At 55.4% G+C, this 23,156-nt stretch overlaps 13 protein-coding genes across 13 annotated transcripts; 8 read left to right on the forward strand and 5 right to left on the reverse strand.

Annotated features, from left to right (window-relative positions):
- Positions 1-36: 36 nt before the first annotated feature.
- On the forward strand, positions 37-435 carry GUITHDRAFT_117679 (hypothetical protein; the record flags this gene model as incomplete). Its single annotated transcript, XM_005823084.1, has 1 exon — positions 37-435. One exon carries the CDS (start codon positions 37-39, stop codon positions 433-435), a length of 399 nt encoding a protein of 132 aa, XP_005823141.1.
- Positions 436-652: 217 nt separating this feature from the next.
- GUITHDRAFT_117680 (hypothetical protein) lies at positions 653-1,045 on the forward strand (the record flags this gene model as incomplete). Its single annotated transcript, XM_005823085.1, has 1 exon — positions 653-1,045. One exon carries the CDS (start codon positions 653-655, stop codon positions 1,043-1,045), a length of 393 nt encoding a protein of 130 aa, XP_005823142.1.
- Positions 1,046-1,161: 116 nt separating this feature from the next.
- Positions 1,162-2,739, forward strand: GUITHDRAFT_145978 (hypothetical protein; the record flags this gene model as incomplete). Its single annotated transcript, XM_005823086.1, has 1 exon — positions 1,162-2,739. The coding sequence occupies one exon, from the start codon at positions 1,162-1,164 to the stop codon at positions 2,737-2,739; it is 1,578 nt and encodes a 525-aa protein (XP_005823143.1).
- Positions 2,740-2,755: 16 nt separating this feature from the next.
- On the reverse strand, positions 2,756-8,902 carry GUITHDRAFT_117682 (hypothetical protein; the record flags this gene model as incomplete). The annotated part of the gene is made up of 1 exon (XM_005823087.1): positions 2,756-8,902. One exon carries the CDS (start codon positions 8,900-8,902, stop codon positions 2,756-2,758), a length of 6,147 nt encoding a protein of 2,048 aa, XP_005823144.1.
- A 142-nt stretch (positions 8,903-9,044) lies between these two features.
- Positions 9,045-9,860, forward strand: GUITHDRAFT_145980 (hypothetical protein; the record flags this gene model as incomplete). The annotated part of the gene is made up of 1 exon (XM_005823088.1): positions 9,045-9,860. One exon carries the CDS (start codon positions 9,045-9,047, stop codon positions 9,858-9,860), a length of 816 nt encoding a protein of 271 aa, XP_005823145.1.
- A 68-nt stretch (positions 9,861-9,928) lies between these two features.
- GUITHDRAFT_117684 (hypothetical protein) lies at positions 9,929-10,516 on the reverse strand (the record flags this gene model as incomplete). Its single annotated transcript, XM_005823089.1, has 1 exon — positions 9,929-10,516. The coding sequence occupies one exon, from the start codon at positions 10,514-10,516 to the stop codon at positions 9,929-9,931; it is 588 nt and encodes a 195-aa protein (XP_005823146.1).
- A 349-nt stretch (positions 10,517-10,865) lies between these two features.
- On the forward strand, positions 10,866-12,260 carry GUITHDRAFT_117685 (hypothetical protein; the record flags this gene model as incomplete). The annotated part of the gene is made up of 5 exons (XM_005823090.1): positions 10,866-11,249; positions 11,300-11,520; positions 11,575-11,620; positions 11,696-11,729; positions 11,776-12,260. 5 exons carry the CDS (start codon positions 10,866-10,868, stop codon positions 12,258-12,260), a joined length of 1,170 nt encoding a protein of 389 aa, XP_005823147.1.
- Positions 12,261-12,624: 364 nt separating this feature from the next.
- GUITHDRAFT_145983 (hypothetical protein) lies at positions 12,625-14,004 on the reverse strand (the record flags this gene model as incomplete). Its single annotated transcript, XM_005823091.1, has 1 exon — positions 12,625-14,004. The coding sequence occupies one exon, from the start codon at positions 14,002-14,004 to the stop codon at positions 12,625-12,627; it is 1,380 nt and encodes a 459-aa protein (XP_005823148.1).
- Positions 14,005-14,112: 108 nt separating this feature from the next.
- Positions 14,113-15,288, forward strand: GUITHDRAFT_117687 (hypothetical protein; the record flags this gene model as incomplete). Its single annotated transcript, XM_005823092.1, has 1 exon — positions 14,113-15,288. One exon carries the CDS (start codon positions 14,113-14,115, stop codon positions 15,286-15,288), a length of 1,176 nt encoding a protein of 391 aa, XP_005823149.1.
- A 986-nt stretch (positions 15,289-16,274) lies between these two features.
- GUITHDRAFT_79091 (histone H3 variant) lies at positions 16,275-16,832 on the forward strand (the record flags this gene model as incomplete). The annotated part of the gene is made up of 1 exon (XM_005823126.1): positions 16,275-16,832. The coding sequence occupies one exon, from the start codon at positions 16,275-16,277 to the stop codon at positions 16,830-16,832; it is 558 nt and encodes a 185-aa protein (XP_005823183.1).
- Positions 16,833-16,933: 101 nt separating this feature from the next.
- GUITHDRAFT_117689 (hypothetical protein) lies at positions 16,934-18,004 on the reverse strand (the record flags this gene model as incomplete). The annotated part of the gene is made up of 1 exon (XM_005823093.1): positions 16,934-18,004. The coding sequence occupies one exon, from the start codon at positions 18,002-18,004 to the stop codon at positions 16,934-16,936; it is 1,071 nt and encodes a 356-aa protein (XP_005823150.1).
- Positions 18,005-18,260: 256 nt separating this feature from the next.
- GUITHDRAFT_145986 (hypothetical protein) lies at positions 18,261-18,844 on the reverse strand (the record flags this gene model as incomplete). The annotated part of the gene is made up of 2 exons (XM_005823094.1): positions 18,261-18,336; positions 18,606-18,844. The coding sequence occupies 2 exons, from the start codon at positions 18,842-18,844 to the stop codon at positions 18,261-18,263; spliced, it is 315 nt and encodes a 104-aa protein (XP_005823151.1).
- A 90-nt stretch (positions 18,845-18,934) lies between these two features.
- On the forward strand, positions 18,935-22,917 carry GUITHDRAFT_145987 (hypothetical protein; the record flags this gene model as incomplete). Its single annotated transcript, XM_005823095.1, has 3 exons — positions 18,935-19,861; positions 19,920-22,669; positions 22,788-22,917. The coding sequence occupies 3 exons, from the start codon at positions 18,935-18,937 to the stop codon at positions 22,915-22,917; spliced, it is 3,807 nt and encodes a 1,268-aa protein (XP_005823152.1).
- Positions 22,918-23,156: the final 239 nt, after the last annotated feature.

Raw genomic sequence — 23,156 nt, forward strand, 5'->3', positions numbered from 1 at the left:
TAAATGATCTGTGTGTGCAGGGATCAACTGTGTGTCATGTTTGCCTATTGGATTTTCAAGGAGCCCTACCAGCACATCTTTCAGTGCGATGAGGCTTGTAAGGCCACAGATGATAAGATCAGGGCCGTGGACAAGAAGGAGAATGATTTTAATGAGTTGCTTGATATGATGAATAAGGGTTACATCTACTGTGCATGCGACAAGAACACGCTGTCGGAAGAAGACCGCGAGTACTACGACCACAGAAAGAGCATCATTAAGGAGTACTTCACTGCCAAGCTCGAAGCTTACCAAGCGGCCATGGCCTGCCTGAAGAAGCACATGAAGACCCTCTCCGTGACGTCAAACGCGGAGGAGCTCAAAAATTGCACCAAGCTCGAGACAGAGTTCGACAACGAGATCATCAGATACAGCATCAAGGTCATGGAGATGTAGACTCACCCTGTAGGATGTCCTGGTAGAATTAAACAGAATAAACCTCTGCGTAATAATAACCATGTGCGCACCCGCGTGTATAAGGGACGGGATCGAGTCTGGGCTGGTTTGATGCTCTGTATTTAAAGGATATTACACAACACGGGGGCATCACGTCATGTTCAAGGCAATATACAATTTCTTTTCAGGGACGACGGGCAAGCGGAAGCGCTACGAGATGGATGATGTAACGGTACCATGCAAGTGGACGAATGAACATTACAGCCCAGAAAGATGGATCTCGGAGCTGAGTGACGGTCCGTTTCTCGAGAATGCAGAAAAACAACTCACTGTCCTCCGTCTATACGAGAAAGCCACTGAAGACATGATTCAGGATATGGAAGACACTAAACGTGAGATGGGATCCTTGAGAGATGATCTTTCTCAGAATTGGCGGAATGCTACCGGTAGTCATGCACAAAGATATTTCGACATGCTTGCTAAAACCAACTCTATCATCCGTAACCACAAGTCGCTGATGACTAGGTTTGTAATTCCGTATCTCTACTGTGCCAGCAACATAGATTCGTTGAAGGAAGCCATCCATATGGTAAAGGAGAGTAGCGCGTAAGTGATGCCCGTGGTAGATAATAAACCTCTACGTAATAATAACCATGTGTGCACCCGTGTGTATAAAAGAAACCATGCGGGCGGGGGCTGCCATGTACCGAGCGGGGGAGACGAGCCATGTCGAACTTCTTCGGGAACCTGAACAACCCGCGCATGCCCGAGGTGGTGATGAACCAGGGCCCGCTGCCGCCGCTGAGCACCGACAACCTCCCGTACGGCCTGAACGGGACGGCGGATGCGAGGATCAACTACAACAATGCGCTCCTTGGGGACATCAGTCCGTACGTCTACGGGGATTCCGCCCGCATCACCACCCAGACCTCCTACCTCAACCAGAGCTACCGTATCCAGAAGATCGTGCCTGAGCTGTACCTCCCCCCCATCGGGGACGGGCACGGGCTGGTGAAGGTGTCGCACGCCGTGGATTACGGGGATATCGCCTGGTCGCTCCGGCTCAGAAACATCTCCGCCACGCTCGGGGTGTTCATGAAGTCGGCCGAGGGCGTCGGGGACAACGGGACGCACATCACCGCCTTTGTCAATTTTCCCACGGTGAACTACATCCTGGTGGGGTTCCAGAACCTGTGGTTTCGGAGGCGAGCCGTGCCTGCCGTTCCCGCCACCTCTTCGGACAAGGCTTGGCTCCGCCTGTGGTTCGACCTGTTCAACCTGACGGGGAACCCGGAGGACTTTGGTCAGTTTATGAATGGGATCACAACTGTGCAGGATATTTCGGAGAAGCTCATGAAGATCATCACCCCCTTCGGCGTGTCGGTGCAGTCCGAGAAGCAGGGTGGGATGCACGAGGTGGGCCTGAGCCCGGTGATGTGGGCGGTCAACCACCTGACGAGCATCAACATCGACGGGATGACGCGGGACATGATCAACTATTGGAGACATATAGATGTCAACTCCGGGGATAGGATCTGCTTCCGCCTCATGCCCATCGACCTGAGCGGGGACCAGCGGGCGACCCTGAACCACTTCTACAAGCATATCGTCAACCTCGAGTTCACCGTGAGCGAGGGGAGATACGAGATCCTTGTCCCCGATACCTACCCGTACTGCATCCCCGGGGATAAACTTCTAAGGGTGCCGGATGCAGCCGTGCGGCAGGAGTACAACAGGAGGAAGATGCACTGGTACATCGGCACGACACAGCAGCACTACCCCAAGATGTACGAGGAGTTCAGTGAGATGAAGAAGTTCATGGACGATACCGCGTTCTTGAAGGGCGCGCTGCTGCAGACCACCATCACGCCGATGCTGGTGAATTCTAGGATACGTCATGTTGCGGATGGGGCTATCTCCTTCTTTGGCTCCCGCCTCTCTGCGTCTGATCCCCGCAAGCGCGCGCTGGGGGTGACCTGGGCGGACGAGCGGCAGGGCGGGAAGCGCAGGTTCGCGCTGTCCGGGCCACCGCCTCCCAAGTTCAGTCTCCCGCAGCAGGCTCCCCAACAAGCTCCGCAACAGACCCCGCAACAAACCTTGCAATCCCGGAACGGCCTCGACATCGACGCCCTGCTGCGGGAGGGTGGGCTTCAGGGATCCGCTGAAGGTGCAGCCCCCGAAGAGCCCAGGAACGTAGTCCCCCAGGCCGTCGCCACCGGCTCCGCCCTCAAGCCCAAGAAGCAGGTCGCCAAGCCCGTGGGCGGGAAGGAGAAGAGGGATGGGGTAGCGGTGTCCGTGGTTTAGGCATTTATTAAATGATTTACTGGGGTGCATCGATCAGGTTGGATGACTTTAGGATGAGCTCGTAGGATTCCTTGTTGTAATCACTCTGTCTTGTGTGGTTCAGAAGCTTATTGACGGTGGGTGTAAAGGGCCATGGTGCATTGATCCCATCAGGCTTCCATTTGATCATCAGTTCGTTCCATGCCTTCTTCTTCTCCTGCAATCCCTTGCGGATCTGCTTCCGCATGTCCCGCTCCCGGAAGCTCCCATACATGTCGATGAGGTCGTAGTTGCCATCCGTGGGTGGCTTCCGGCCGATTTCGTAATTGTCTGGGTTGTAGGTGATGGCGGTGTAGGCCGCGTTGATGAGGTTGGAGCTGTAGAAATTCTGGAATTGCACGACAATGTCCTCTAAACTATTCCCAGGGAGATTCTCGATGCAGTACCACGGGAAGTACATATCGGCGGATAGGTGGTCAAAGAAAGACACAGGGGTCCACAGCTCGGTGTGCCTCAGCCGGTGGCTCACGATGGTGTACCAAGTGTCGGAGGTCCTTTGCATATAGTAGCTTGATTTTTTGTTTTTGGCCTTTGCAGTTTCGTTTGTTTTCAGCGATTTGATGACATAGGCCATGTTCAGCGTGAACTTGTGCAGGGCGCGGATGTATCGGAACACCCAGCGGTGCAGCACTCCGTCCCAGTTGGACTCTTCGATACTGACCTCTGGGGTGTTGTCGCCGAATAGCTCTGTCTTGTGATTGTTCTTCATATTCTCGATGGACTTCTTCAAGATTTCAGCGAAGACCTTGCCGCTCACAACGATGGTTGCACTCCCTGAACTGTATTTGACAACCTGCATGTTCCGCGCGACCCTGCTCCGCGTGACGTATAGCTGATTGTATGCTAACTTGGGTAGGACTTGCTTCAAGCGGTACTTCACGACGCTGTCGCGGTCGAGGTGGATGTGCAGGATACGGGTGAAGTCTTCCTTAGGGAGGGTATGAAGAATTCCTATGATGTGTACCTTCCAGGGTGTGGCGCTGCTGACCGACGTGGTGGAGGAGGGGTGGCTGTGGGCGGGGCTTGGAGATCGGGGGCGCTTGTTGGAAGCTTCAGGATCTTCATATAGAAGCCCTCCGCGATTGTGACCCCCTCTGGTATGGGGTGGGTTCCATACTTTTTCGTGGTCAATCTCTTGATCGCGGGACGGCTTGGGAGAGTTAGAAGCTTCCTCCTTTCTCACAAATCCGGGGAGTACACCCGGAGAGTGCTTTCTGACGTTGGAAGCTTTAGAATCTTCATCTGTGTTCTTCCCTCCAATCCCTCTTTGATCGTGGGCCTTTCTGACACCGGGGTCGTTATCCATCTGCGTATGGTGTCTGTTATCGGGTTCCATGTCAGGCTCTTCCGGTTCCATGTCAGGCTCACTTTCGTTGTCTTTCTCGCTTGCATTGTCTTCCATCCCATCTCCATCTGCACCAAGTTTGGCGTGCATGGGAGTGGGAGAGGAAGGGGAATATGTGGGAGAAGGAGGGGAATATGTGGGAGAAGGAGGGGAATATGTGGGAGAAGGAGGGGAATATGTGGGAGAAGGAGGGGAATATGTGGGAGAGTGAGGAGATAAATCAATAGACTGAATCCTTCCCTTCTGATACGCCAGTTCCATGTTGTACAGAGCATTCGTGTATAAACTGAGCATTGCCCTCAAATTAATAAATGAATCGACATCATTCATTTTCAGTTGACTGGCATTGATCTCTATCGTTGACATCTGTAAGAGAATGCCATTTGTTATATCCTTCAGGTATGCGTATTTTTTAAGTTCAGAATCAATATCCTTGTAAATTCGCCATGTTTCCTTCAACTGAGAAACGAGTGAATTCAGAATATTGTTGGGTGGTACGATTGCTGTCCCTAATGCTGTCTTGTATGTAAATTGGTAATCCATGGTAAATATTTCATTGAGTTTATCGATAATCTTCTTCTTGGTATCTTCCCAATGATTTTTCATCACAGTTTCCATATGATCTGTTGAGACTTGTTGCTTTTTAGCAACATCTTTGATGATGCCAAGTGAATTTTCCCGTAACGTTCCGTCCAGCCTTGGGTACTTAGTGATTCCTGACATCGGTGTCAGCTTGTCGATCACTTCCGTCAATGGGGCGTTGGTGAGGGTGACGTAGAAGTCATCCCAGGAGCGCATGGACCATGTCAGCATGGGCTTGTCGTTCTCCGCCGCGCCAGGCAGCCTGGCTATCTCCAGGTCGGCGGCTTTGTCGTCCTCACCGGCCAGGATGACCTGGATCATGTGCTCGAAGTTCGTCACGATGTTCATGAGGTTGGTGGTATCCATGTTTGTCGTTTGTACGGTCATGCGCGTGAAGGGGTTCAGGAATGTCTGGTTGTGGAGGATGAAGGAAAGTATCGCCTCCTGCTGTAGTGTTATCCTTAGTTTCTTGCGGTAGTCGTAGTAGATACCCTTGATGATCTCGACGAATGAGTTGATGACGTAGGGCATGAGGCGGACGATTTTGAGCGGATCGTCTTCCTTGATCAGCCTTCTTGTATTGATGTACAGGCTGGTTGTCAGCTTCTTCACCTTGGGGTTGAGGTGCAGGGAACATTCCTTGAATTGTTTCGCGCTGTGCTGGTAGTTGACGCTCTGGATGACGAGGATCTTAAGCACGCGCTGCATGACGACGGATATGACCATCTTGCAGCCCATGATGTACTTCACGATGGCTTGCTTGGCTGTTTCGTTCTGTTTACCCACCGCGAAATTGTACAGTTCAATCAGCGTGCTTTTGGGACTTGTGTCCCTGTACCGTGTGGTGTTGGATACTTCCGTGATTTTCGACATAAACTTTTTCCGGTTTTCAATGACGCGATCGATGCCATGTTTCTCTATATTATGCAGGTTAGTGGTGGACTGGTCCAGGGATATCTTGAGTTGAAGTAACAACCCATTCAGTCTGGACACAGCACTCCTGTATCTCATAATTTCACTGTTGTACCTCCGTCTTGGCTGCAAGTCCTTGTTTTTTCTGTTCCTTCTTCTTTTTGCGTTGTTAGTGACTGCAACAGGCATGCCAATAAACATGGCGGAGACACCCTTTTGATCGTCACACTCGTCTTCGCTGTCGCTGTCGCTCTCCCCCATCTCCGCGGCGTAGCCCCACGCATCGCCGAGGAGGATACCGTTCGGGTCTTCAATATCCCTGTGGATATCGCGGGAGAAGATGCATTCGAGCCTTGGTTTTTTGCTGGACCGGCTGGAATCCTGGTCCGTCCTTTTGTTCTTGTCCGACATCAATGGGATTGTGCGTTGAAAGGGATTTTTCTGCTGTATTGGGTTGTGTCTATGCTGTATAATTTTCTCTATGAGTTTCGTTTCCTTGTTGAGCTCCTGCTTGAGCTTTTCCCTGTCGTTCTCATTGATCTCATTTGAGCTCAATGCGCTCCAATCTTTCTTGTTCAATGCACTAACAACCTTCGTCATCAATTTTAATTTTTCCAGTACATTTCTGTGATTTTTTTGGAGTTCCTGCTTGGAAGATTGGTATGATTTTATGTTTTCCTTGATTATGTTTTCGTTGATAACCCTGTTATCCATCTGGGTGAATGTTTCAATGTTCCTGTCGATCCATTTTCCGAATTGGTACAGAACCATCAACTTCGTAAATTCATATATGGTCTGTATGGTGGATTTTATGTCGTCTATGTACCCAGGTGCCCTTACAAGTACGTTCATTATGTCGTTGTTCTGTTCTGCATTAACATTGAATTCGTGTACACTGAGCCATGTTTTGACAGTGGGTAGCTCGAGGTGGAGGTAGTCCTTTAGCTGTTCCATCTGCTTGAACGTGAAGGAATCCGGCTCGACCGTTGTCTTAATGTCATTCATCATGTATTCGTTGGGTTCCAATCGGTATTCACCATAGCCTCTCTGATATTCCAAAGGAACTTCTATCGATGATTGACCCAGCAGAGCATCGATCATACCCAGCATGTAGCGTTGGAAGACTTTCTTGGAGTTGGCGTCCTGATCGTTGTTCTTGATGCTGGGCATGAGGATGACATTGAGCGCCTTGATGGTGTTTATCCTGGCTGCTAGAATGAGGGGCAATGCCTCTTTGAAGAGTTTAACAGCCTCGCTGTTGCGTATGATCATACCGTAGTCATCGGTAGGTTTTGCATTGTTAACCTTGGTATTCCAGACATCTTTGTGTGCGTCTAGTTGCATCTGTTGTTTCATGATTCTTTTCACGTTGATTGCGTTGAGCAGGTTCGAACCGAAGCGCTTCATGTGCCCTGGCTGTACATCCGCCATGTAAGGCTTCATGTCATACAGCTCCTGTTTGATCTCCCTTATGTTGACTCGATATGGATCGATGTCGAGGGATGATGAAGTCATCGTGGCCTTCATCCACATGTTATAGACCTTGTGGGTGTATCTCTTGCAAAATCGTAGCCTTTCCACGTTGCCCGCGTAGGCTCCGTGGACTTGTTTGAGGATCTTCTTCACCCGGCGGTCGTTCCTGGATTGGATGTCAAGTTTGATATCTTTGATGTCTGTAGTGTCGGCGTACTTTTGCTTTCCCTTTATCATCGCGGCGAACATGTATTGTGGTGTTATGTTGAAATCTTCTTTGTTGTTTTTCTGGAATTCCCCTTGATTCCAGGGTTCTTTGCTCTTCATGCGTTGTATATCTCTCTGTATCTCTTTGTCTGCATTCGTGTCCAGATCTTTGATGTATTGGTTGTATGTGGATTGGTGCATGTTCAGGGCTTGTTTGAGCTCGGCTTCATCCTTTGGAATAGCGCCGATAGGATTTCCGCGGACGATGTCCTCGAGTATGCTGTAGTCTATCTTGTCATTGAATCCTTCTACAAAGACATGGTCTATCTTCGCCCATTGGAGCATATACCGGATAGACGTTATGACCTTGATGGTTGCAATATGTTCTGAGTTGTCTTCTATGAATTGTTTGAAATCGTCGCTTGCATCCATGCTCTTGTCTATCTCATCCATTTCATCTAAGGTGTTTTTCAATACATCTATCTCATGTCTGTTTTTTTCATAATCATGCCTGAGATACATCCGCTTATAATAAATGTTGTGAGAGTTTATCTGCTCTTCCGTTAAGATTTCACGTGCAATATGATGTAGATCACCCTGTGGTTTTTCCCATATAGGGAGTTTAAAATGTTTCATGACACTTTCCTTTCGTTCTTCGTCCTTGTACTCGGATTTCATCAATTTGATGAATTCGTCTCGACCATTCTTGTTGGCAAATAAGATAAGTGATACGTATCTCATGACATTGTATGTATCCTTTAGTTCATTACGTGCCGTATTGATGTTTTTTTGGTATTCATCTCGGTCGGTCACCTTCCCTTTTTCTAGATTATTGACATGGCGTAGTAGGTATGACATTCTTCTGATGACAAAATTTAGTTTTCGTGTCATACTCAGAAATTCACTGTAATATATGTTTTTGAATTTTCCTCCAAGAGGTTTGGTATAACGACGTTTCAGAGTATCACATTTTTCCATGAGTTTGTCGATTTCATGGTTGATTTGAAAGCTTTTGAGTGATGTCATCGCATCCTTGATATAATTCGGTAATATCTGGTAATCCTTGAGCCTCTTGATGAATATCGGTGTGTTATCCTTCTTTTTCTTCTCGGCCACGTCCTTCCAATTGCCGGCCGCCCCCTCCCCCGGCGCACCGATCTCGGGGCTGAATTCATGCCCACTCTCTGACATCTCCTCGTGATCGCTGCCTGGCTCATCGTCGCTGCTGTAGTCATACCTGGGTGTGACATGCATGGAGCCATCACCGAGGTCATCGTTGTAGAACTCCCTCTCGTCGTCGTAGTATGCCTCGTCCCACAGCCCGTCGTCCTGGATCCCCGCGGCGCGGAGGACGCTGGGGGGGAAGCGGAGGACGCCGTCGTCGCGGTCTGCGAGCTCGCTCCACTCGGCGAGCTGCTCGAGGGACTCGTGGAGGAGGTCCATGGTCTCCTGCTCGATCTCTTCTTTGGACGGTGTCGGCGTTTCATGGGAATGGCAGTCGTTGTTGGGAATAGAAGCCGAGTGGAACACCACCTGGACTCCATCGTAATCGATGGCTTCTTCGGGGTGAGATCCAGACGGCAGGTGGTTTACTGCGCCGTGCATCCTGCCGTACGGGCGTCGCGGTCTCTTTTATACGGGGGAACCGTGCGGATAACCGTGTATTTAAGTTCGTGTGGCGGAGGGACAGATACGCTGGTCTGGCTGGATTCCTTGAAATTCATTGCTTGCCAGATACACGGGCGGGATGTCGCTGTCGAAGTTTCAAGAACAGTCAAACTATGCTGTTGCATTCCACTTATGCAGGAACATGGCTGATGTGAGGAAGGACATGAAGAAAATTCAAGGGTTTAATTATCAGGCTCCCTATGAATTCATGAATTATCATCTCAAATATGCAATTCCCTCGGATAAGTACAAGTGTGCCATGCAGTATGGCAATTACCTGATGTTGAAATCCGCTGAGTTGCTGATGGGTTTGAAGGATAAGTTCCAGAAACCCCTCGATGGTAACAGAAAAGTAGGGATAGATGAAAAACACAACTTCATTTTTTCGGATCCTTGTACGGTCATACAAGCCATGAAGTTGCATAATGGACACTACTACGAAAACTTTTCTCTCCCCAAGGATCTCATGGAGGACCTAGAGAATCCAAGCCTGGAGCCCCCTTTCCTTGTGGTGCATAATTATGAGGTGCACTGGTTCCCTGCCTCCAAGATCACCCCGGGCAAGAATGGGATGGGGTGGTACGTCGACTCCGTCGTTCGCACCGTCGACGATCAAATGAGGCCGGTTCAGTTCTTCGCGGCATACTCCAGTGAGGAGAGGAATGAGTACAGCCGCGTCCTGTACGACAACTGCGAATTCGGGCCCTCGAACTGCAATATCGACATTCCGTTCAAGAAGTTCGAGTACAGCCAGGAGAGCCTCGACGCCATGAAGCAGTTTCCACACCCTCCGATGTTGAACGCGAACGAGTTGCCAGATTCGCCGTTGGAGGCAAGCTCGGAGGAGGAGTGGAAGCCCCCTGCGAAGGTGTCCAGGACGAGCGCGAGGAAGTAGATGCCAGGAGGGTAGGCGTCCCGTGTGTGTGTTTGGTACTAAATCACGTTTAATTTACTTCATATGTACTACTCCTCCGAGACGCTCTCCATGAGCCATGCGACCTCTGTCTTGGTTCTTTCGGCGTAGGAGAGGAAATGGTCATCCTTGTCGATGTTGTACTTGCGGATGTAGTGGAAGTACTTGTCGGAATCTCGGTCATAGTAGCCGTCGGCCACGAAAACGACCCCGTGATTGATGAACAGGGGTGCGTGCTCGTAGTGGGTCTGGCGAACATAATAGGGGTACCAATGCACCGCCTTGACCGCCATGCTGTGGAAACACTCGATCACGTCTTCAGTGGGGACGGTGATCCTGTCCACGGCCTTTGCCTTCTCGAGCGCGCCTTCGAGCTGCTTGATGGCAGAGGCGATAGTGTCCTTCTTCTCTTTGGAGGTCGTGGTGGTGAGTTTTTCCTTCAACTCGGCGAGCTTCGGGGGTGCGAAGGTCTCGAACCTCTCGTTGCAGATGGTGACGGTGCGGATAGTGACAGTATCCAATTCTTCATCCCTGACTTTGAAGGATAGCGTCACCTTGGCCGGGTGGGCTTCAAACCTCGGGCGTTTGCGTGCGCGCTCTTCAGCGTTGCTTTGCAACCTGTAGATCTCGGTGAACATGCCACGCGTGCCCTGTGCTTTTTGGTGTAGCTTTAAATAAAACATCGAGGGGGGAATAAAAAAACACAAAAAAAAACTTCCATGACGCCGAAATCCATCTCTCCGCGCTTTCGAACGTATTAAACCCGGCGATGGCGCCGCCCTCCTCGGACTGGTTACTGACGCTTTCCCGCAGATTGGGACGACCAAGGGCACCGGCGGGGATGTGCTGATCCTGGAGGAGGCGGCATACTGCGACGAAGGTTTCTTCTACGAAACCGTCGCACCCATCCTTTCCATCGGCAACACGTCGCTGCTGTGTATATCTACCTTGACATCGGAGATCAATTTCTACACCAGGCTGATAAAGATGCGGGACCCGGAGACGGGCAGGCCACTCTTCGCCGTCAGGTGCATCGAGCTCGCCTGCCAGGCATGCAAGGAAGACGGCAAGGCGCACGAGTGTGTGCACCTCCTGCATCTCGTCCCGCAGTGGCAGAGTGGCGAGAGGCACAGGAGGCTGAAGGTGATGATGCAGGATCGCCCGGATCTGATACAATCCGAGCTGGCGGGGCTGGCGTTCGACTCCCTGCAGCAGGCCTTCCGCCCCAAAGACGTGGAGATCATGTTCGAGCAGGTCGCCCCTCCCCTCTCCAACGGACAGACCGTCTTCGTCGTCGTGGACCCGGCGGCGGGAGGGCCGCAGAGCGACTACGCCGTCGTGAGCATCGTGAGGAGCAAGGGGCTTGTGACGGTAACTCTCTGTGTGTTTGCACCCTTCTTCCCCTCTAGCTGTATTGGTAGACCTCCCGCAGCTCCCGCTCGAAGTCGACGCTGAGGCGGAGCTCGTCGCGGAGGAAGCGGGGCACGACGCGGGAGCCGAGCTCGCGGAAGAGCACGGGGGCCTTGTGGGGGCAGAGGCCCTTGAGCGTGACCCCGGTGGGTTCGTGGAGGAAGGAGCGGCAGACCGCCTCTTTTAGCCCCATGTCCACGTTGAGCAAGAGGAAGAAGACGCACCTCGCGCTGTGCGGCGACCGCCTCGCGATCTCGTAGAGCCGGACCGCCTCCGTGTCCCGCAGCTCCGCGGCGATCCTCTCCACCGCCCCCTTGCAGAACTCGAGCGTGGTCCTCATGTCGTCTGTGTAGAGGATGTGGAAGAGGACGTCCCTGTTTCTGAGCTCTGACATCTACCCTTCGCAGATCGTCGGGATGGACGTGCTGTCGGGATGCAAAGGTACTTCTTTTTTTTTTAATCTTTCCTGCATTGACTCCCTTGGAAGAGCCCGACAAGCAGTTCGACCTGCTCGGGGAGCACATGGAGAGGCTGCGGGGGATGAACACCGCGCTCTACGCCTCGGAGTTCGTCGTCATGGTGGAGCGGAACCTGGGCTTCGAGGCGGAGTACCACCAGCGGCACTTCAACGGCATGCCCCATGTCCGCTTCCGCGTCGACCACAAGGCCCAGAGGTACGGCGTGCTGACGACACTCGAGATAAAGCACGCCATGTGCACCATGCTCAACACCATGCTGCGGGAGCGGAGGGTGCACCTCTGGGGCGAGTTCGTCAGCCGCGACCCCAGGGGCATGAAGCGCCGGCTCCGCGAGCAGCTCGAGATCTACTCCTACCAGTTCAAGGGCGCCGCCAGCGTCTTCAACAAGGACCAGCTCGCGCTCAGCGGGAAGGTCGGCGGGATGAAGGACGACGTCTGCATCGCCCTGCAGCTCGCCTGCTACTACAGCTCCAACCCGGAGTTCTACGTGTAGTCACTGCTGTTCACGCATATTTATGTGACTCTCTCTGGTGACAGTCCAACGTTCAAGTTACTATGGTTTCAGAAGAAATGAGTAAGAGAGAGAGCCACATCCTGTCCTTCAAGACCTGGTCTATAGGCATTCTGGATGAAAGTGACATTGATGCCGTCAAAGTTGCCATATCCTTGGATGATGTGCAGCATATCTTCCATAAGATCAACTACAGGGTACCTTATGATTGTGATCACAAAGAACTTTGTTGTATGTGGCTCAAGGTGGTCATTGATGACAATCTTGAAGCTGCCTTTAGAAATGTTTCTATTTAGGCTAAACCCGTTCTCTCTGTATTGGAATTAAATTACGATTCCTTATTAATTCAAAGCCGCATCTGCACCAACATCATCCGCATGGCAGCCTGCATCCTGTTGCACCGCACCACCCTCTCCGCGTCGTCCTCCGGAATCCCGCGGAGTGCGCCCAGGTACCGGGTGACGAGGACGTGCTTGACGAGGAGGTACTTCCCGGTCCGGATGCTGTCGGAGTTGAGGTTGGCGGCCTGTGACATGTACGCCTTCAACCCGTTGAAGTAACGCACGTTGACCTGCGCGGGGGACTGCGCGGCGGCGAGGAAGGTCATTCCCTGGATCTCGCCCAGGTGGAACTTACCGTGGAGGTAGACCGCGATGTAGGGGTTGGTGGCAATGTCCCGCAGGATTATGTATGCAAAGGCCTTCTCTTGCATGAATGTGAAAGACGATGTCTTGATCTTTGGTTGAAGTTCGAAGGGATCCTCCGAAAAGTCTTTCCTATTTCCTGCGTCCTCTTGCATCAGCAGCTTCATCATACCCGATCCCCACTCGTTGGTGCACTGCATCCTCACCCCGAGCTTGTTGTAGTAGCCGGTGGGGTAGTTGATAAAGACGCGGGTGGTTTTTGTCTGGTCTGCGGTGTGCTCGTCGTTCCACATGTAGAGCACAAAGCGCTCGATGACCCGCCAGAGGCTCAGGTACAGGTGCGTCGGGAACACGTTGCCCACTAGGGACGTCTTGAAGCGCAGCACCGCCGAGATGACGTTGTTCGTTTTTTCGAAGACCTTGTAGCTCTCGCTCATCAGCTTGTTGTCTCTCGTTTGCATGTCTTTCCAGTCCTTCTTGTCCGCGTCCACCTCGATGAGCAGCGTGATGTGCATGCCGGCGAACTCCACGAAGAGGGAGACGTCGGGGCGGGTGCTGTTGCCGTCCCTCCCGCAGATGGTGCGGTTGAAGATCATTCTTACCTGGGACCCCGGGAAGCGGGTGGCGATCTCCCTACCGCACATGCCGGCGAAGACCTCCACGACGGGGTGGTCCTGCAGGATCGCCGTCGGCACCCCGGGCATGGCGACGCAGCACATGCAGACCGCTGTACCCTTTCTGGTGTCGATGCGGAGGTCGGTGAGGCTGACGATGGAGCGCCGGCCGCAGATGGCGCAGACGAAGTGCCGCTCGTCGCACTGGGCGACCACCCAGCTCTGCAGCGACTCCATCAGCGCCACGCCGTCGATCGCGGAGGCGTCGATCTCGGCCTGGAGGGCTGCGATCTCCGCGGCATGCAACGCATGTTGGTCCTTCGGAAACATGGCTTTCGCATCTTTGTTATTCTTGAAGTTCGGTGTCCAGAAGGGGGTCTGCGTGAAGACAGAGGCGAGGTTGGCGCGCATGGCAAGCTCCTTGTTGGGATATCTTTCTGGAACGGGGTCACAGGTGATCGTCTGCATGCATCGGTTCTCTGGGATGGCCTCCTTGCCGACCCCTTGAAATACAGCCCCGCCCCGGCGCCCGGGTATTTGAACCCGGCAGGCCCCACCGGAGAGAGATTCCATACCATGCAACGCGCGAACCGGGCCGTGACCTTCCAGGAGCTCTACGCCAGGGCCAGGCTCTACATGCGCTACCACGTCATCATCTCCGTGCTGCTGCTGGGCGCCGCGACGGGGCTCTTCCTCCTCAACATCAACAGCTTCCTCCGCCAGAGCGGGGTGGTCGTGAACGGCAGCTCGCCGCCTACGAGGAGGAGCGGGGCGGATGCTCCTTACAAGGACGAGTCCGAGTCACGTTCCCTCGTGAAGAAGCTGACCCGCCGGGCGATCGCCGAAAACGCCGTCCCCGACCGCCTCCTCACGGTCGTCATCCTCACCCGGGACCGGCCCTGGAGCCTGGAGAGGCTGCTGGTCTCGCTCTCCGCGGCAAGGTACGACCAGGGGGTCAGGGTCAACCTCATCCTCAGGCAGGACCTCCCTGCCAACGGCGTGCTCTGCCAGGACACGGCCAGGATCATCCGGAGGCTCTACTGGCCCCACGGCTCCGTCGACCACGCCATCGAACAAGCGCCCAGGGGGCCCATGCGCATGTGGCTCGGCGCCTACGCCCCCTCCGGCCCCACGGACTACTTCCTCGTCCTGGAGGACGACATGGAGGTCAGCCGCTTCTACTGCCGCTGGGTGCTCGCCGCCCTCGACCGCTTCCGCCTCGACTCCACCGTCTTCGCCGTGTCCGCGTCCAAGCCCGAGCTCAGGGGCAGGGACCCGCTGGGGCTCGGCCCGGTCCAGTCCAGCATCCCCGCCGGCACCACCCACGTCAAGTACAGGATGCCCACCCCGGACGCCCTCGCCCCCGTTCCCAGGCACTGGAACGCCTTCCGCACCTGGGCGGTGAAGATGCTCGACAGCGATGGCTTCGACCCCACGCTCACGGAAGAGGTCGACGTCCGCGACCTCCGCCCCTTCGAGATCTACAGGGAGATGCGCGCCATCGGGAGGCAGGAGCTCGCCTGGACCGCCTTCCTCGTCCGCTACACCTTCGAGGTCGGCCAGTCCACCGTCTACCCCTGGACCCCCACCGGCGCCTCCCTCGCCCGCTCCTGGGACGAGCCCGACGCCCTCACCCGCCACGGCCGCGGCCCTACCTCCGACCTCCTCGCCGTCTGGGACCCGGCCCTCGTCCGCTGGAACCCCAGGGCTGGAGTCAGGCTCGACTACACGGGCAGGCCCATGTCTCCTTGACGGAGTGCGGTGTATTTAAACGCGGCGAGAAAGGAGGTGGCATCGTGGTTTTGATTATGGGACGCACCAAACAAGATCAACGGAGGGAGACCGGTCAAAGGGCTCCAGTCGCGAGGCTCTCAACTCAGAGAGCCAGAGAAGATGCACCCTTTACGGCGGGTGTAAGACAGCCAGGCAGCACTGCTACCAAGCAGCGCGGTGTTGTCGCATCGGGCGTGAATGTGCCCAATTATCTGCAGTTGATCTGTGCCCTTTCTGCTTTTCAAAGTGAGGAAGATCTAAAACAAATGCAGTACTTTGTCGACCTTTCTAAGGAAGATGAAGCTTGGTACAACAAGCTTACCTCAGAAAACAGGCAAATATTTGATGATCTCTGGGTTAGGCTCGATTCCGTGTCTGTACCTCAGACAGAACAGCAAACGACTGAAGGTGCAGCTTCTATCTTGCAGAGCATGCGCAATGACGAGAATCAAGACACGCAACAGGAGTTCCAGGAATCCGATCCAACCAATGTCGTGAGCGGCACCCTGCAACCGGACGTCACGGTGCTCCTCGAATCCCAACCCGAGAGCAATGAAATGGATTCGCAGCAAGAGCCTGTGCCGGCCCCTCCTGCCGTCGATGGAAATGGTGATCCAATCGATGAAACGGGCACTGGATCGCAGGTTCCTGGGACGTCGCCGACCGATGAGCCGACATCCGTTTCCTCTACCATCGATGAGAACAATCAAGAAATCGATGGAACGGGTACTGAATCGCAGGTTCCTGGGACGTCGCCGACCGTTGAGCCGACATCCGTTCCTGTCGTCGATATGAACGAGAACAGAGATGAAGGCTCTTCCAACGCTACCGGTTCAAGCAAACTGCTAGAGAAGGCATTTCAGCGAGAGAGCAGCTCGGATGAATCCGATGATCCCGATGCACCTGTGATCACCAACTCTCGCAAGAACGTCGGTGGCAAGCAACTCCCACAGATGCAACCACAGATGTCGAACCCACAGCCGCAACCAGCAACGTTTGTGAACCCAGCTTTGGAAGAGTATCACTTCGTTATTCCCGAGCAACCCGACAATGGTCCGGAACAAACAGGCGTTCCATCTACTGCCACTGATTCGTCTGTTTCTAAAAAACCAATCAGAACCAAGCAGACTGCCAAGAAGAGCACTGGCGGCAAAGCACCACGCAAAGGTCGCGCCAAAAAGGATTCTAGGAGGTCCACCGTACACGACGGCGGAGTCAAAAAGCCCCACCGCTTCCGCCCCGGCACCGTGGCCCTCCGCGAGATCCGCAGGTACCAGAAGAGTACGGAGCTCCTTATCAGGAAGATCCCTTTCCAGCGGCTCGTCAGGGAGGTAACGCAAGACCTGGGATTCCGGGGCATCCGATATAAAGCAGATGCCATCATGGCGTTGCAGGAGGCTTCGGAGGCCTACCTGGTTGGACTCTTTGAAGACACCAACCTCTGTGCCATCCATGCCAAGCGTGTCACGATCATGCCCAAGGACATCCAGCTGGCCCGGAGGATCCGTGGGGAGCGTACTTAGATCGTACTTAGATCGTACTTAGATTATCCCACCCCACGGGCATACCGTCCCCTTTCCGTTCGTAGTGATTAAACGTCGCTTAATATTACTTTACTGTTTCTCTACGCTACGAAGGTCACGATGGAGGTGTCGAGGAGGCCGTGGGTGTGCTGGAAGGCCATGATCCTGCCGTGGACGAGGCGGGTGATGATGTCCTCTGGCCTGACCTCGCAGGTGATGCCCTCGACGCTCCTGCCCCGCCCCGCCATGAAGGCCATGCGGACGGTGCCGGCGCGGACGCTGCGCTCCTCGGTCTCGAAGGTGAGCTCGCTGCAGACGGTCTCTTGCTCTGCCGCTTGGTGGGTGCCTTCCTGTGCCCTCTGCAAGGGAACCACGCGGGAGCGGGCGACCTGGGTGATGCTATCCCCGTCGTCGGCGTAGCAGAGGCCGAAGGAGATGCTGGCGGGGCGCAGGATGGTGAGGGCGCGGCTGATCTTCCTGCACTGGTTTCTCTGGACCGCGAACCTCTGCGGCGGGTGGATCTCCGGGTGCTCGAAGACGACGTTGAGGAAGAGGTGGATGCCGGTGGAGCACTGCGTCCAGTACGGCAACCCCGCCTCGAAGGGGTGCCGGTTGAGCGTTTCGAGGGCCTTGAGCACGCTGGAGGGGGGCATGTGGAGGATGGCTTGGAGCTGGAGGTTGGGGTAGACAAAATCCCACTGCCGCAGCAGGGCGATGTCGGTCATGAGCTCACTGACGGGGACGAGGTCGATGTCGACGTCGATGTCCTCGAAGTCTTCCTCGGCCTCCTCCCTTCGCATCTCCTTGCGCATGCGCTCGACGTGGCCCGCGACGGCCTGGCGGCAGGAGGAGGGGAGGCATTCCGCGCTCAGGGGGCTGCCGTGCCCGCTCCTGCACATGGGGCAGCGCATGCCGTGGAGCATGAAGTAAACCGCGAGGGCGACGGGATGGAATGCCTTGCCGCAGCACGGAAGCTTCACCACGCAGCACTTTCCCCCGTGGACCTCTAGTGTGTGCGACTGGGGTATGCCCTCCACCTCCGCGCTCCCCAATGGCTCCATGAGGATGGGGCAGTCGTCCGGCGGGCTCCCCAGGCAGTCTTCCCCCCCGAGCATGACGTCGATGCAGTGCTCCCCACACTCGCTCACCCATGTCTGCAGCACCCAAGTCATGGGTGCTCCCGTGCGCTTCTGATTTCGAGCCTATCGACGTCGCATCCCCCGTTTATACCATGCCCCGCGCCGACCCCGCTTGCCGTGCTTGAAATGGTTCAACGTATGCGTAGTCTGTATGTCTTAAACCTCCCACCTGTGGGCCTTGCAGACAGTGCATTCTGATCCGTAGGTCCACTAGGTGGGCGTGGTGGTGCGTTGGGTCCCGCTCTTGCTGCCCGCATGCTGTTGTCTATCATGTATTGTATGCATAAATTCAAAGCGGTGTCCCTAGCAACGCGGTCTCCTTGTCCCAGCTCGTCCCAAACTTGTCTTTCCATTGCGGGTATATCCTGTATATGTTTGTAGCGGTATTTTTCCACTATTCTCCTGATTTGTGGGTGATGTCCTAAAGCGGTACGATATGTTTCATCAAGTTCTCGATCAGTTCCATGTCGTACGTAATAATCAAGATAAAGTCTAAAGTCTTTATTAACAAGGTCCCACCAATCCGCCAAATTCATGCGATCATCCATGTTTTTTATAAATGCTTGATGACATGGATTAAATATTGGATCGTATTCATACTCATTCAAAAGATGGAAAAAAGAGCGAGCAGAACCTTCCGTAGGTGTGCGTCCTGCACACCAGCCCTGGGCCGCAGTCCTTGTCGTCGTGGCACGCGTAGAGGTGCTGCTGGTACCCCCTGTCCTTCTTGATCTTCCTGAATTTGACGTGCAGGGACTCGTCGAACTGCATGGGGCGGGCGGGGCGCAGCTGGTTCACCGGCACGAAGCCCAGTGAGCCAGCCAGGGAGACGAGGGGCAGGAGGGCGAGAAGGATAAACCAATGCCGCTGCATAATTTTGCTGCGATCGTAGCCACACCCACGTTTATACCCGTCCTCTTCCGGAACGATATAAAACGGCTGTGCTGGGATGTTGCAGGAGGGATGCGGAGTGCCTGGGACTACTGGTATGATTTTGGAGGGGGGTTCGATCCGATGATACTCGACGCGGCGGGGGCGCTTCCGCTGGCGGTGCTGGGGGCGGACGTGGCCTACGCCTACCGCTCGACCGGGGTGGCGGCGGCGGTGCTGGCTTCTATGGTGACCGGGGCGCTTCTGAGGTGGGGTGTGCCTGGTTTCGCTGCACCTGGGATGGGGCAGGTAAGTTTCCATGGACCCCTGGACGTCCTCCACGGGCTGGACCTCCTGTTGATCCCCGTGGTGGTAGCCGCCTCGGTCTCCCGCCCTCACCACTACGTCGGGTCGGTGCTTCTGCTGGTCTTCCTGGTGATGGCGCTCCGTCGGTATAACCGCCTAAAATTCCCGATAAGCTTCACGAGTATGTTTATCCTCCTTGCCTGTGCGATGGGGGCTTCGGTGCATGGATTGACGGTCACTCCTCCCGTCCAGACGCGCTGGGAGGAGCTGGGTTGGTCAGCCGTGCCTTGCCTGGCCCTCTTCGTGCTGGCTTGTACGAGGAGGTCGCCACCCCTGGAAGGTTCGAAGGTCCCAGTGCCGGCTGTGGAGATTGGGGTCTCTGTCGCTCTCTTCATCCTTGGTGGCTACCTCTGGAATACGGAGTGGGGATCCAGGGCAGAAGGGCTCGTCTATATGGCCGTGGACGTGAGGGACGGGGGCTGGGAGGCTGCGCTGCTCCGCCTTCCCACCTACCTCGCCCTGGTCGCGGTGGTGGCGCTGCAGCTGCAGCAGGGGAAAAAACACGAGTCGTTCGAGCAAGCCAAGGCGCGGCTGGAGATCGAGGTCGTCTGCATCGCCTCCGCCTCGGTGGTGGCCCTCCCACTCCTCGCGCTGTGCCCCTTTGTTGTCCTCCCCCTGATCGCACTGCTATTGCGGGGGGCTGCTTTCCTGACGGTATATAAGACAAATTTGCACGCTTTTCCAAATGTGGCGTACTACGCGCCGGTCCCAGGTGGCCCTTAGCTTTGTAGCGCTGCTTGCCCTTCATTGCTGTGGGACTCTGGAAGCGTTGCCAATCCTCTCCAATGAAACCAATAGCAGCGCCTACCCCGATCTCTCAGCAGCCCCCGTCAACGATACCGTCTTCCTGGAGACACAGGCTGCCTTCCCTGCCACTCCCACCCCGGAACCCGTCCTGGTGGACACCGTATCTAGCGAGGCGGAGGCCAAGGTCGCGCCGGTGGACACAACCTACTACTCCCTGATCCGGCTGAACATCGAGGGCGACGTCCCCGAAGGCACCACCCTGGAGGAATACCTGCAGCAGCAGGTGAAGCTCTACGTCGCGACTTACGGGGCGCAGGTCAGCAGCCTTGTCCTCGACTATGTCACCCAGATCCTGACGAACAACGTGGACCCTGGCAGCAGCCTGTCGGGCAACCACCGCAGGCTGATGGAGACGCTCGGCGGCGGCACGGAGCTGGCCCAGAACACGACGGCGGTGATCGTGGCGCTGCAGTCTCAGTCATGGACCAACATGCAGGCGGTGACAGCGGGAGTGAATGCACAGAACCTCGCCCAGACGATCAACGGGAGGAAGGTGCTGCAGGTGTCAGCGGTGTCGTCCACCATCTCGTACACGCTCCCCGGCCCGGCGGAGGCGCTCAACTTCCTGCAGCGCGTCTCCCCCAGCCTAAGCGCTCTGAGCGGCCTGCAGTACAACGCCTCCACACAGCTATGGTCTGTCAGAATGCGTTTCGTGCCCGAGCCCGGCAGCTTCTCCGCTCTCTACGTCACCAGGACCAACGGCTACAGCGCGGCCGACATGGCGAACCCGTGCGTGCAGCCGACGGCGACGCTGTGCTGCGTCTGGGACGTGATGGCGAGGTACTACACCCCGGACCTCCCGCTCTCGAATTTGAGCTGCAGCGCGGCGCTCACGGCGCAGCAGTTCTTCGACTCTCTCGGAGCTCAGAGATTTGTACACATCGACCTCCCATCCCTGGGCATTCGCTCCAGCTACGCAAGCCCCGGGGATGAGCAGGAAGGGATAGTGACGGTGGAGCTGGCCCAGGGGGCGGTGGAGCAGTACGTGAGCACGGTCCAGTCTACCTCCCTCTCGACAGGGGTCAACCGCTTCGGGATCGGTCTTCTCGTCATCCGCCCCAACCCGACCAGCAGCCCGGACGCCATCCTGGACTTCAGCGTCTTCGACGTCTTCAGCGTCAACAACTTCCTCCTCTCCGTCCGATCGACACAGGACTACACCCTTCTCAGCGGGCTGCAGGCTTCACTCCACGAGGTCAGCCATCCACTCGCTCAAGGTAGCACCGCCCGGGGCTCTATATATTACGCCAACCTCAACTTCGTCGTCCCGCAGGCCTACCGCATGGTGGACACCCCTGAGAATATCGTCGCCTACCTCGGGACGCAGCAGCTTCCCTTCTCGCAGACCAGCGCGTGGCAGTCTCCCTGTGGGGTGTATGGGGATGACCCCAACGCAAGGCTGGAGGAAAGCTGCAGGAGCCTCTCTACTCTGAACTTCTGCCACCCGATCCAGCACAACTTCCTCGGTCGGCCGGGCATCGACATCAACCTGCAGATACCCTTCAACCCAGACCTCTCCGTTCCCGGCCTTACCCTGTACGTCTCCGTCCTCGTCCAGCTTCAGGACCCCGCGGGCTTCAGCCCTCCCGTCTTTACCAACGTCGTGCTCTCCGTCCCCCTGACGGGCTTTATCAAACACTGCGTCCCGGTCGTTGCCGCCGCCGCCACGCTCCCGAACAACTACATCAACGTGGTGATGAGGACGGGGCTGGAGGAGGGAGCCGGGGTCACCGAGCAGATCAGCCGCCTAGCGCAAAGCCTGGGTATCGACAGCGCCCCCGTCGCCTCCTACTCCATCGATCTCACGGGCGGGAACGTGATCCGGAGCATCACCGACTCGCTCATCACGATCAAGCTGGAGGGCTTCGAGTCATACTTCGCGGCGAACCCTTCCCTGCAGGTCTACGTCGACCAGGTGCTGACGATCCACACCCTCGGGAACGAGACGAGGACGAAGCTCAAGGCTCTCATCGACTCCCATGCGGCGTACTACACCGTCCCCCCCTCCTCGGGTGGCTCTTACACAGAGTTGGTGCTAAGGGACGACCTACTGGACCTTTGCCAGGAGGGCGTCCCCGGGAATGGCAGCGATTGCACCTTCCGCTGGGAGGTCCGCGACCGCATCACCGTGAATCCTTTCTACGCCCACCGCGTCAAGGGAACGGATGAGGATGTTTCGTGGCTCAAGAACGTGATAGGAACATCGCAGCTCGCCTCCCAGGTGGCCATCAACGTGACGCAGTACCAGGGCCTACAGGGGGGTGCCGACCCCAGGTACAACTCCGTCGTGTGGCTCTACCCCGCCTACGCCTGGCCCGGAAGGGCTCTGTTCTATCTGACGGACTACGTCTTCGCCGCGGTGGCCTTCAGCGTCCAGGCCGTCGGGCAGCCGACCGGGAGTCGGAGGCTCCTGGCGATGCCATTCTCTCCCTCCGAAGAGGCGCAGAACAGCGAAAAGAAAGAGTACGATGAGGAAGACGGGGATTACGAGAGATGGCTGCGGGAGAAAGAGCGAGAGGAGGAAGAGGAGATGATGCGTAAGATAAAGGAGAAAGAGAAGAAATTGTGGCCTGTACACTTAAGAAATATGCGCCGCCCTCACCTGCAGGTGGTGCGGAAGGAGGAGGAGAAGGAGCGATACGAGTTAGAGACAATGTGATAAAATGCTTGTTTATTTGTTATTACAAAACTCACAATAGTTGGGCAAGCCACACGAGAAACAACAGTAGGGGATGTAGGATACAGATTGTAGCTGCTCTTTCTTTACCGGTAGGTGGATACCGGTATCATACTTCATCCTACGCGACGCGGGGGCCGTCTTGGAGGAGGGGGCCCTATACGGCGCGGGGGTCGTCTTGCGGCAAGAGGTAAATTGCTTGATGCGTGCCATGGGGCCAGGGTGAGGGCCGCCAGCCACGAACCTGAATTAAATAGACTCCCGCTCCTACCCCCTATTCCCCATTACCACCCCCTGTTGGTGCCGCGGTTAGGTAGAAAAGGGTGGGTCCAAAGTTAAAAAAACCCACGACCTAATAAAAAAAAATCTACGACCCCTTCCCGATTTTTTTTTTTATTTTCAACATTTTTTTACCACCCCTCCTTTTCACCGCCCCGACAGAAACACGGGGTGGGGGGTTTATTT

This window comes from Guillardia theta, assembly GCF_000315625.1.
Source record: "Guillardia theta CCMP2712 unplaced genomic scaffold GUITHscaffold_114, whole genome shotgun sequence".
Taxonomy (NCBI): Eukaryota; class Cryptophyceae; order Pyrenomonadales; family Geminigeraceae; genus Guillardia; species Guillardia theta.